Source organism: Leucoraja erinacea, chromosome 8 (assembly GCF_028641065.1).
Source record: "Leucoraja erinacea ecotype New England chromosome 8, Leri_hhj_1, whole genome shotgun sequence".
In the NCBI taxonomy this organism is placed as follows: Eukaryota; Metazoa; Chordata; class Chondrichthyes; order Rajiformes; family Rajidae; genus Leucoraja; species Leucoraja erinaceus.
The window spans coordinates 30382648-30395419 of record NC_073384.1 but is presented as its reverse complement, the minus strand read 5'-3'; the positions used below and the strand labels follow the sequence as shown (position 1 = coordinate 30395419).

The following is a 12772-nucleotide window of genomic DNA, read 5'->3' as shown; positions in this document are numbered from 1 at the left end:
TTATTTTAGCTATTGCATTTTGCAAATGCATATTGACAGTCTGTTTGACCGAATATTATTCCAGAGCACTGCATCCAAGAATAATCCTCTCCTGTGGGTCAATTAAGGGTTAATCTGCACTGATAAATGAATTAAATTTGAAGCAACCATGAGACAATTATTCCTTTCTTTCTTTCCCCTGTCAGAATTACTCATTAGCTGGGGAATGTTACACAAGAAGCTAAACTGCAATTTATTATTTGAAGCAAGTTCTCCCACCCCAGTTTCCAGTTACTGGAACAGACAGGCAAAGCCACCTTATCAATTAAATGGGGTGGGTCAGACACTAACATTTCCCATGGTCCACAAACGTTGCATCTTACCCAGGGATTGAACAAAGGAAATCTGCAGCATTCAAAAGATTTTCTTTTTAATGCATGCCACTACATCAATAGCTAACACCTATTTGGTCTTCAATTTGCAGTGTCAAACTGGGGCTTTAACTTTTTTTTTTAAATCACATACGTAGAATAAGCTATTCCCCATTGTCCAACTATTTCTTTCACAGTGCTAAACCCTTCACTGCTGAATAAATCAAATTGCTGTTTGCTAATAGGGTTAAGGTTCAGACACGCTAAATGAATAATGGAAACATTTCCATTTTTATTTTTGTGTGCTTCTCAAGTGAAGTGTAGGATGACTAATAATACTCAATGGATCATCAAGGGGATCATCTCAATAAATAGACAACTAGCCTTGAATACGTGTTGGCATATATTTCCACTTGTATGTCAGATGCACTTATACATTTAGACAAGTTTAGATAGCAGTGTTTCAGGTTCTGATGATGGTTATTTCAAATTGCAGATTGAAATGATAATATATAAACACATACATTTATGATAATCGTTGCTGGTTAAGAGCAAGCATAATTTATGAAATTACATATCCTAATCTGAATATAGCAATAAGGGATTTGGAATGGCATGAAAATTGTCTGCAATTAATCAAACTCCTTTGCCCATTACTTAATTTTTTTTAAACTAAATAACAGACAGATCTCCTATGTAAATGAGGGCTTGATGGTCAGCATGAACTGAAGGCACTGAATCTGTGCTGTATTTCTCTGTGACACTCTATAAATAGATACAAATGCTCAGACAAACACATTGCATAACATAATTTCCAGACCCTCTTTCTGAATAGTTGACTTACTCAGGAATGCCATCCAGGTGTTGGTGGAAAAGGCCAGCAGACTGAAAGACATCACTTTCACCAAAACCCCCAGTTTGGCCAGAGTCATTTCTTCAATGCATCGTAACATCATTGGAAATAGTCCAATCAAAACAGCTCCCTATAGAGGAACAGTGTCATGAGTAGTACTGATTTTTCAAAGCCTAATACACTTTAAAAAAATAAAGTAAGCATGGCATTTAAACCAAATTGAAAATATAACTATCCAAAAAATGGACCCCTTCTCATTGCATTTAAATTTTATCCATAATGCACAATACATCATAGAAACATAGAAAATAGGTGCAGGAGGAGGCCATTCGCACCAGCACCGCCATTCATTGTGATCATGGCTGATCGTCCCCAATCAATAATCCGGGCCTCCCTTCTCCCCATATCCCTTGATTCCACTAGCCCCAAGAGCTCTATCTAACGCTCTCTTAAATCCATCCAGTGATTTGGCCTCCACTGCCCTCTGTGGGGCAGGGAATTCTACAAATTCACAACTCTGCGTGAAAACGTTTTTTTCTCACCTCAGTCTTAAATGACCTCCCCTTTATTCTAAGACTGGCCCCTGGTTCTGGACTCACCCAACATTGGGAACATTTTTCCTGCATCTGGCTTGTCCAGTCCTTTTATAATTTTATATGTTTCTATAAGATTCCCCCTCATCCTTCTAAACTCCAGTGAATACAAGCCTAGTCTTTTCAATCTTTCTTCATATAACAGTCCCGCCATCCCAGGGATCAATCACATAAACCTATGCTGCACTGCCTCAATCACAAGGATGAACAGTTGGGAGCTGGGTCCGGGTGGCCAGGCGGTGATAATTATATGAGAATTTGTAGCCATTTGAACTGCAGCCAAACTAGAGGCTTCACTCAGGAGTGGGTCGCAGCTCCCCAGCCGATGGGACCTGTTCCTGCTCTCTTTGAAGGAGGCGCCGCCCGCCCCAGTGAGTGAGCAAACGCAGAGCCAACCCGTTATATGAGTGGGAGCATTTTCTCAGTCTGACTTTGTCGACTGTTGGGGGTGGGGGATCAGGGAGAGAGAGAGAGAGAGCTGGCGATGCCGCACAGACAGAACAGTTTAATAACGACCCATTAAAATCGGCCCTTCGGCCACTCGGCAACCTGGGTTGATCTGATCTGACAGCCCTCTCGCTAGCTCGCTGTGTACCCGATCCTAATGCACACCCTCCACAAAAACTTTGGGCTTCGGGTAACACCTGCACAAAGAGCCTCCGCTAACAAGTGCTGGTGAACTGTGCTGGTCAACGTGCACTGGGCGAGATGGCTGGGGAAAACGCACCGCAACCACTGCAAACTTGGAACAGCACAGACCCTCCACTCAATCTAGCGAATACTAAAGGGCAGGCATTTCGCTGTTAAATTAATTATATCGGATTGGCGGCTCATTGAGATAGATATATACACATCTCAAACGCTGGTTTATTTTTCTGTTCACTGATAAAACTGTGTCAGCAATAAAATGTCAATCTGGCAGAATTTCATTCATTTTCCTTTATGAATGCTGCATGTGGATTTCATATGTACACAGTGATAACTGACCAATTTGCCTACTTCAATTAAAATCATAAAATACACTTCTGAACAATGTCACAAAAATAATGCCCTTCATCTAGGCCAGGGTCAACAAGGGGAAGTTTCTTTCCCTGAAGGATATCAATGACAAGCTATTATTAGCTTTTTGTTCCAATTTTATTTAATTATTATTTGCAAGACACCATGTGGCATTCATACTCATTTTCCAGATCAATGTCTCAGACTTGTAGCTACAACTCCAGTAACTTAACTACTGTCCTATTGTACTGACTGAAGTTGAAACACTCAACAAAAAAGTCCTACTAATAAAAAATCAATTTGTTCATACAATTTTCTGGAATATATTCTAAATGCTCAAACTTTCTTCGGTAAGCCAGAAATCTCCAACTAATAACACCGTTTAATATTTCATCAAGAACGAGAAGATTTCCAATGTAATTCCATTTTGTACTGTGAAATCAATCGAACCCTAACCCAGAGGCAAGTATGAGCATCACGTTTGTACATATCCTCAAACACATCACTGTACCCTGCCAAAGCTCCTGCCACTGTATCCATCAGAAACTCGTGGCATCGGTCATGAAACTGATTATCCATCTGATTGCCATACTGTACTTCAATCAATTAGTGCAAAATTAACTCGATTAAAAGCTTCGTTAAACTTTTATAACTTATGGGCAGGGCCTCAGATGGAGTAATGTGTCAAGTTCTTGGCATCAGACTCTAGGAAAGCAGTACTAGGAAGAGTCTACAGAAGAGCTTTACATAAATATTACGAGAGAAGCATTTCAGTTCCATAGAACTATACTATAAATAGTCATAAAGCCATGTAGCACAGAAGTAGTCGTATGGCCCACCAACCATATTGACCATCAACCCCCATCCATACACATCTTATTCCGTTCTCCCCACACTCCTATCAACCACTATTCATCTATGCACTTAGAGCAATTTACTATGGCCAATTAACCTAGTCAACTGCATATCATTGAGGCTTTGTAGGAAACCCACGTGATTAAGAGAAGAACGTGCAAACTCCACTCAGACAGCACCAGAGGTCAAGATTGAACCCAGATCACTGGAGCTGTGGGACAACAGCACCACCAGCTGTGCTTCGGTGTTGCCAAATAATTAAGGATCAAAGAGCTGAATGGAGATTTAATATAATTTAAGGGCTTTGAGGGCAGATCGGAAAAACTGGTTGCACCAGCAGGTTGGACTATAACCAAAGTCATTAAAGCAAAATAGCAAAAGAATCTGGAGTATTGTGTTTTGAAAAGTGCAGAGCAAGTTTTAATCAGGAATTCACTCCCTCAAATGACAATGAAAGTGGGTAGAATCACAACTGTATAAAGAGAACTATCACACACTTTAAAGAAAACTGTCTGAAATGTTAAGTGTAAAGAAAAGGGATGTGTGATTAATTGGATAGTACATTCAAAGAGGTGATACATGTATAATAGATTTAATAGTCACCTTCTGTGCTGTAAAAATCACAGAAGAATCTATTATAACCTCCAGGAAAGCCATTATCTGGAGAATTAATCAAGGCTCAGCCTACTTGTTGAGTGTGTTCACCTTCCTCATCATCCAGTGACACTCCTCCATTGTCTAGCTTCCCAGAGCTAGTTCCACATGAAATTAGTTTAGTTTAGTTTACAGATAGTGTAGAAACAGGCCCTTCGGCCCACTGAGCCAGCACTAACCATCAATCACCTATATACTAGCTTTAACCTATACACTAGCGATTATTTACAGAAGCCTATTAATCTACAACCCCCCCTGCATGTCTTTGGAGCGTAGGAGGAAACCGGAGCACCCGGAGAAAACCCATGTGACTTGGATAGGCTGGGTGAGTGGGCAAATGCATAGCAGATGCAGTATAATGTGGATAAATGTGAGGTTATCCACTTTGGTGGCAAAAACAGGAAAGTGGACTATTACCTGAATGGTGGCCGATTAGGAAAAGGGGAGATGCAACACGACCTGGGTGTCATGGTACACCAGTCATTGAAAGTAGGCATGCAGGTGCAGCAGGCAGTGAAGAAAGCGAATGGTATGTTAGCATTCATAGCAAAAGGATTTGAGTAAAGGAGTAGGGAGGTTCTACAGCAGTTGTACAGGGTCTTGGTGAGACCACACCTGGAGTATTGCGTACAGTTTTGGTCTCCAAATCTGAGGAAGGACATTCTTGCCATGGAGGGAGTACAGACAAGGTTCACCAGACTGATTCCTGGGATGTCAGGACTTTCATATGAAGAAAGACTGGATAGACTCGGCTTGTACTCGCTAGAATTTAGAAGATTGGGGGGGGATCTTATAGAAACTTACAAAATTCTTAAGGAGTTGGACAGGCTAGATGCAGGAAGATTGTTCTCGATGTTGGGGAAATCCAGAACAAGGGGTCACAGTTTAAGGATAAAGGGGAAATCTTTTGGACCGAGATGAGAAAAACAATTTTTACACAGAGTGGTGAATCTCTGGAATTCTCTGCCACAGAATATAGTTGAGGCCAGTTCATTGGCTACATTTAAGAGGGAGTTAGATGTGGCCCTTGTGACTAAAGGCATCAGGGGGTATGGTGAGAAAGCAGGTACAGGATACTGAGTTGGATGGTCAGCCATGATCATATTGAATGGCGGTGCAGGCTCGAAGGGCCGAATGGCCTACTCCTGCACCTATTTTCCATGTTTCTATGTGGTTACAAGGAGAACTTAAAAACTCCATACAGACAGCACCTGTAGTTAGGCTCGAACCCGCTGCAAATGCTCCAAATCTGAAACAGAAACAGAAAATGCACTCAGAAGTTCAGGCAGCATCTATGGAGAGAGAAACAGTGTCAATGATTTAGGTAAATGACTCTTCATCAGGACTACATCTTTCAATATTTTTGTAACATCGTATTATGTCTAGACTTTCGTGACTTTTCATCACATCAAAGAATCATGGAGTCATAGTCATAGAGTGATACAGTGTGGAAACATCGGCCCAACTTGCCCACACCGGCCAACATGTCCCAGCTACATTAGTCCCACCTGCTTGCGTTTGATCCATATCCCTTCAAACCCGTCCTATCCACGTACCTGTCTTTTTTTTTAATGTTGGGATATTCCCTGCCTCAACTACCTCCTCTGGCAGCTTGTTCCATACACCCACCACCCTTTGAGTGAAAAAAGTACCCCTCAGATTCTTATTAAATCTTTCCCCCTTCACCTTAAACCTATGCCCTCTGGTCCTCTATTCATCTACTCTGGGCAAGAGACTCTGTGCATCTACCCAATCTATTCCTCTCATGATTTTATACACAATTAAAACATTTCTATAAAACTAGGACAAACAGTTTTGAAACTTGAGAGGAAAAGTAGAATCTTTAGAAATATTTTTCTCCCCCCCCACTCAACCCTTTAAACCTCTATAAAAGTCATAATGTCTCCATGCAACTTAGTCCTTACTTCCAATTTGTTCTTTATCAATATGCTATTAAACTTTGACATACTATATACCCTTTAAAAATTAGGCCGATTAATGACTGGAACATTAGATTTTCAATCAATCGTTAAGCTGGCTGGAATCGATGAATTCACTTGCTCTGCTACTTTCTCATCAGAACGCAGGACACAGCAATTGTTAATCTATCGATAATTATTCATTCGTAGTATCATTATCCTTACTTTTTTTTTTTAAACTGCTGGTTCAACATATTTTAATTGCAAAGATCAGGTTAACACAACTCTTCTGCTCAAAAAGAAAAACCACTAGATTAGTGTCACAACAGCACAAGGTCAGAGGGACACATTGCTGCCTGTACCTGTTCTGTGGCAAAGCTTTCCAGTCAGTCCTCTCTTTCCCCAAAGCCACATTTTTGTTTTCTTTCAAGTATTTACCGCTTTCCTTTCAAGCATTACCTTACCAATGGCAACAATTTGCTATGTAAAGTTCTGCTGCTTCCTATCATAGAGAGTCATAGAGTGATACAGAGTGGAAACGGGCCCTTCATCCCAACTTGCCCACACCAGCCATCAATGGCCCAGCTACACTAGTCCCACTTGCCTGCACTTGGTCCATATCCCTCCAAACCTTCCTATCCATGTACCTGCCTAACTGTTTCTTAAACGATGGGGATAGTCCCAGCCTCAACTACCTCCTCTGGCAGCTTGTTCCACCACCCTTTGTATGAAAAAGTTACCCCTCAGATTCCTATTAAATCTTTTCCCCTTCACCATGAACTTACAGTATGTTCTCTGATCCTCGATTCCCCTACTCTGGGCAAGAGACTCTGTGCATCTACCCGATCTATTCCTCTCATGATTTTGTACATCTCTATAAGATCACCCCTCATCCTCCTGCGCTCTATAGAATAGAGACCCAGCTTTCTCATCCTCATAAATCTTTTCTGAACCCTTTCAAGCTTGACAATATCTTTCCTATAACATGGTGCCCAGAACTGAACACAATATTCTAAATGCAGTCTCACCAATGTCTGATACAACTGCAACATGACCTCTGGCTGATGAAGGCCAATGTACCAAAAGCCTTTTTGACCACCTTATCCACCTGTGACTCGACCTTCAAGGAATCATGCACCTGTACTCCTAGATCCCTCTGCTTTACAACACTACCCAGAGGCCTACCATTTACTGTGTGTCGGTCCTGCCCTTGTTCGACGTCCCAAAATGCAACACCTCACACTTCTCTGTATTAAATTCCTCCACCCACCTGGTCAATCGATCCAGATCCTGCTGCAATGTTTCACAACATATTCACTATCTGCAAAACGATTCACTCTTGTATCCTGTCACAGTTTCCAATTCACTAATATCTTTGAGCAAAGGGAATCTGCCATCCTTATCCACTCCAACACACAAATCCAAGCCCGCCAATGTGCCAACTTCTCAAGTCAGGGGCCAATTAGCAATAAATCCCGGCAATGCTTGCATCTCATGGACAAACCTGCAAGTATCAAGAACTTCTTATTTACCCGAAGCCTTCCGGTGGAATCGGGAAAAGCCAGTTCCACGCAACTGGACAAAAGACACGTGGAGTGATAATGGCCACATAATAACAAACACCCTTCTTTTTTTGGATTCTATGGAAAATATTTTTATGGGCAGATCTCATAAATTCTGCTGGTTTTTGTAAATCACAAAGAACAAGGCCACAACCCATCTGCCTGTACTATCTTAGTTTAGTTTAGTTTAATTTAGAGGCATAGTACAGAAACAGGCCCTTCGACCCATTGAGTCCGCACCGACCAGCGATCACATTAACACTATCTGACACTAGGGACATTTTTTTAACATTTACACCAAGCCAATTAATCTACAAACCTGTACGTCTTTGGAGAACTTGTGGAAGCCCACAATATACCTGGGAAGCATGCAAACTCAATAAAGACAGCATCCGAGGTCAGGATTGAACCAAGGTTCTGGCACTGTGAAGCAGCGGTTTACCAGCTGTGACATTACGATGTCCACCCAGCAAATCTGAAACCCTTTAGCTCTAGAAGCATTCCTATACATCTCACTCAAAGCCCAGTCACCATCTTTAAAGTGGGGTGCCCAAGACTATCTGTAATATTCCAAATGCGTAGTATAAAGTTTGGACTAACATCACAACATTTGGGTTAAGTGTGTGGTCGGTCAATGTTGGCTGCTGGGAGTAAGGGAGAAGGCAAGTGATGTCGGACAAGTGTAACAGGCTTGCAGGGATGGGACAAGCTTACACAATGGGGAGATGAGAGATGGAACAAAAAACACAGCTGATAAATAAATACGGGGGGGCTGTTCAAACTGAGGCACCAGCACCAAGCTGGTATCAGTTGGGTGACAGGGTGGTGGGGATTCCTTTTCAGTTGCACAGCAGCAGCTCATCAAGCATATTGAACAACAGGTTCTCCTATTGCAACCTCTGGCCAAGCAGATGGGATTGAACTCACTGCTCTGAGAACCAGCAATGAGTATGTGCCCATGCATCTAGTCTTCCATTAATAAATGCTAAATTGCCCACCTTTGCTATAGAAGAAAATGTTTCAATGCATTGAGATATGCAAAGGAATAAAATAAGAAGAACTTAACTTAAAGGAATGAGTAACGTAAATGAATAAAGTAAAAAGAACAGACAAAACATAAGGAGCACATCTTTCTATGCTGTCTCTCTCTATCTCTCTCTCTCTCTCTCGCCATCTCCACCAATTTTTCTCGATTTTCATTCACACTTTATTCTTCATGGAAAATGGATTGTGCAGTGCAGGAAAATTTCCTTATATGCAATCTACTTTCTGGCTGACAATCCTCCATTAATAAAAACTTCAAACATCCCGTGTTTTTCTTTGGAAAATATTTATCCAGTCACAGAAAAAAGTGCAGCCAGACCCTCAAGCTCGTGCACAACTCTAAGCAAAATGGAGCATTTTACAAAATAGCCCTTATTTCTCGGTTTTAAATAAACTTACCGTTGTTTGTTTTAAATTGTTGTGCAACCTGCAATGTTTACCAGGCTGTGTCAGTTCCCTGGCATTCCTGACGTTCAGCTGAACATGCGTACACCTGAACGCCTGAAAGAATTCCTGCTGCAGCAAGCATGCCTCAGGAATCTAATTGGAAACGTGGACTATGAGTGGGAGTTTATTATTTTTGGATTAAACTTGACTAACGAGAGCTTGATATTCCAAACCAATTTGTGGACATTTCCTTTCCTTCTTTTCCCCCCCCCCCGCCACATTTAATTCCACTGATGTTTGCAGATCATGGAGGCCCTAAAAAGGGTGGCTTCCTCCACAGGATGGAGACATTCCAACCAGCTCTCGGGGTTGCTCCAGTGAGATACACAGAAATATAAATTAATAAACCGGAAAGCCTGCAGATCTTGGTCATTTAAGAAACTAATGCGGCTCTAAAGGAAACAAAGGTGAGCAAAGCTGTGGGTGAAGTGGAAGGGGAATGTTTTCATTTAGTTTTCTGAAACTGGTGCTTTTGCCATTCCTGTAGAATAGCATGGTTGGTCAACATTGGTCACACCATCCTCGCGTGTTCCTGCTTCCTGAAACTGAAATGTCTAACTATGAGATGTTGTAGGAACCATGAGATCTTCTCCTTACTGAAACCCAAATCTAAGGAGTTCAAATACGGTGTCCCCGGCCTGTACAGAAAATCTAGGCATGACCTTTGCAAAGCCATCAGGTACACCAAGAGACAATTCCAAATCCAGTTGGAGTCCCAGACCAAGCAAATAGAAACCCATCGATTTTGGCAAGACTCGCATGTTAGAATGGACTACAAAGTGAAATTGGGCAGAATCTCAGTCCCTCCCTGATGAGATCAATGCATTCCCTGCTCATTTTCAACAGAAGGATGGTGGAATTGCATTATCCACTCTGTCAGCCTTGCGTACGCTTGTATCCATGGTCATTGTCGCAGATGTCTGATCAGCCTTCCTGACAGTGAATGCGTGGAAAGTGGCTGGCCTGGGTGAAGTCTCCAGCTATGTACTCAGAAATAGCAAGAACCAGCAGGCAGGAGCAGTCACAGGCATCTTTGAACTCCCCCACTCCAATCTGAGGTTGTCACCTGGTTTAAGACCACTATTACCCAGGTCCAAAGAAAAGAAGGCAACATACTCAACGACTAGCAACCGGAGGCTCCGACATCCACTGTCAACGTCTACGCCGCATCTGCACCCAGGACGAGGTGTTCTAAACCAGGGCATCGGAGATGACCTCATTCTTTAGGGCTGTCCCACTTTCACGAGGATCCCGAGGTGTTCTAAACCGCAGGGCATCGAGAGATGACCTCATTCGTAGATATTTAGGGCCTGTCCCACTAGCCGTACGTACTCATAATAATTCATAAAATTTTATATAGCGTTTTGACCCCAAGTGCTTCACGATTCAAACTCGCAGAATGCTGGGTAACGAGTCCGTAGGACACAACGACAGTAGGACTTTGCGGGATATATCGTACCTTCCGGCGGCTCGTTACTTAGCCCTTGTGCCATCTGGTCCCTCATGGCATCAGGTAAGTCGGGACTTTTTTCCAGCCGGATAAAAAAAGTCCACGAGTAAAAAAAACGGTCGGGATGAAAGAATTAAGTCGTTAAAGTGGGACAGGCACTTTTAGGGAACAGGGGTTCCCCTCTTCGACTATGGATTGTGTGCAGTTTTGGTCCCCTAATTTGAGGAAGGACATTCTTGCTATTGAGAGAGTGAAGCATAGGTTCACGAGGTTAATTCCCGGGATGGCGGGACTGTCATATGCTGAGAGAATGGAGCATCTGGGCTTGTACACTCTGGGGTTTAGAATGATGAGAGGATATCTTATTGAAACATATAAGATTAATAAGGGTTTGGACATGCTAGAGGCAGGAAACATGTTCCCGATGTTGGGGGAGTCCAGACCCAGGGGCCACAGTTTAAGAATAAGGGGTAAGCCATTTAGAATGGAGACGAGGAAACACTTTTTCCACACAGAGTGTTGCGAGTCTGTGGAATTCTCTGCCTCAGAGGGCTGTGGACGCCAGTTATCTGGATACTTTCAAGAGAGAGCTAGATAGGATTCTTAAAGACAGCAGAGTCAGGGGATATGGGGAGAAGGCAGGAACGGGGTACTGATTGAGGATGATCAGCCATGATCACATTGAATGGCGGTGCTGGCTCGAAGGGCTGATGGCCTACTCCTGCACCTATTGTCTATTGAGGTTCTCACCAGGGTCTCACCAGAGTTATATCCTGTAGCTCCGTTCTCACTCCCCATCTCCTCCAATCGTAACAAGGACAGAGTCCCCTTTGTCCTCACCTTCCACCCTTCACATACAACAAATAATCATCCGACATTTTCGCCACCTCCAGCGGGATCCCACCTCTCCCCTTTCAGCTTTCCGCAGAGAGCGCTCCCTCCATAACTCCTTGCTCAATTCGGCCCTTCCCAACTAAAACCATCCCCTCCCCTGGTACTTTCCCTTGCAACCACAGGAAATTCTACAAATGTCACTTTACCTCCCCCCTCGACTCCATCCAAGGACCCATGCAGTCTTTCCATGTGAGGCAGAGGTTCACCTGCACCCCCTCCAACCTCATCTATTGCATCCGCTGCTCTAAGTGTCAACTGTTCTACATCGGTGAGACCAGGCTTGGCGATCGCTTCGCCCAACACCTCCGCACAGTTCGCATTAACCAACCTGATCTCCCGGTGGCTTAGCACTTCAACTCCCCCTCCCAATCCGATTCTGACCTTTCTGTCCTGGGCCTCCTCCATGGCCAGACTGAGTCCCACTGCAAATCGGAGGAGCAGCACCTCGTATTTCGCTTGGATAGTTTACACCCCAGCGGTATGAACATTGACTTCTCCAATTTCAGATAGGCTCCCTGCCCTCCAAATGATCTATTGATACTTCACACTTCTGCAGGGAGGTGGCCCACACAATCAGAAAGTACTCACAACCTGGTCATTCCCTCTTCTCCCACAACCTTCGGGCAGTAGATACAAAAGCTTGGAATCATGCACCACCATATTCAAGAACAGCTTTTCCCCCCATTGTTATCAGCCTCGTAGAGGGACCTGTCCATACACTAAAGATGTATTCCCATCCACCTCATTGTGGACCTTGGACTTTTTTAACTGCGCTTCCTCTGAAAATTAAATGCAATATTCTGCACTCTGTCTCTTGTTCTCTTTTGTACTACCTGCTGCACTGACATATGGTATAATTTGTCTGGAAAGTATGCAGAATAAGTTTTTTCACTGCACCTCAACATGTGACAATAATAAAAAGTACCAGTACCTACATCTGGATGTACTGAGGACAACGAGCCCATATGCAAAGGGAAGGTGACAGTTTGAGAAGGGGCACCACTAAATTTGCACAAAGACTGGTATAAGCTGTAAGGTGAGGCTACTGGAACCACCCACATCCCAAAAGCAAAGAAAACAAACGCATCTCCTCGGCTTCAAGTATAGCCATGATATTGTACAGAAGGAAACCAACAACGCATGGTTCCTGCA

The 12772-nt window shown here is 43.1% G+C and overlaps 1 protein-coding gene across 1 annotated transcript in view; it reads right to left on the bottom strand.

Moving 5' to 3' along the window:
* Window positions 1-12772, bottom strand: part of zgc:174356 (uncharacterized protein LOC100137120 homolog) — a 108252-nt gene that overhangs the window by 53752 nt on the left and 41728 nt on the right. The window contains exon 4 of the mRNA XM_055639321.1: window positions 1195-1333. Coding sequence (XP_055495296.1) covers window positions 1195-1333 — 139 coding nt within the window. The remainder of the gene's footprint in view (window positions 1-1194; window positions 1334-12772) is intronic.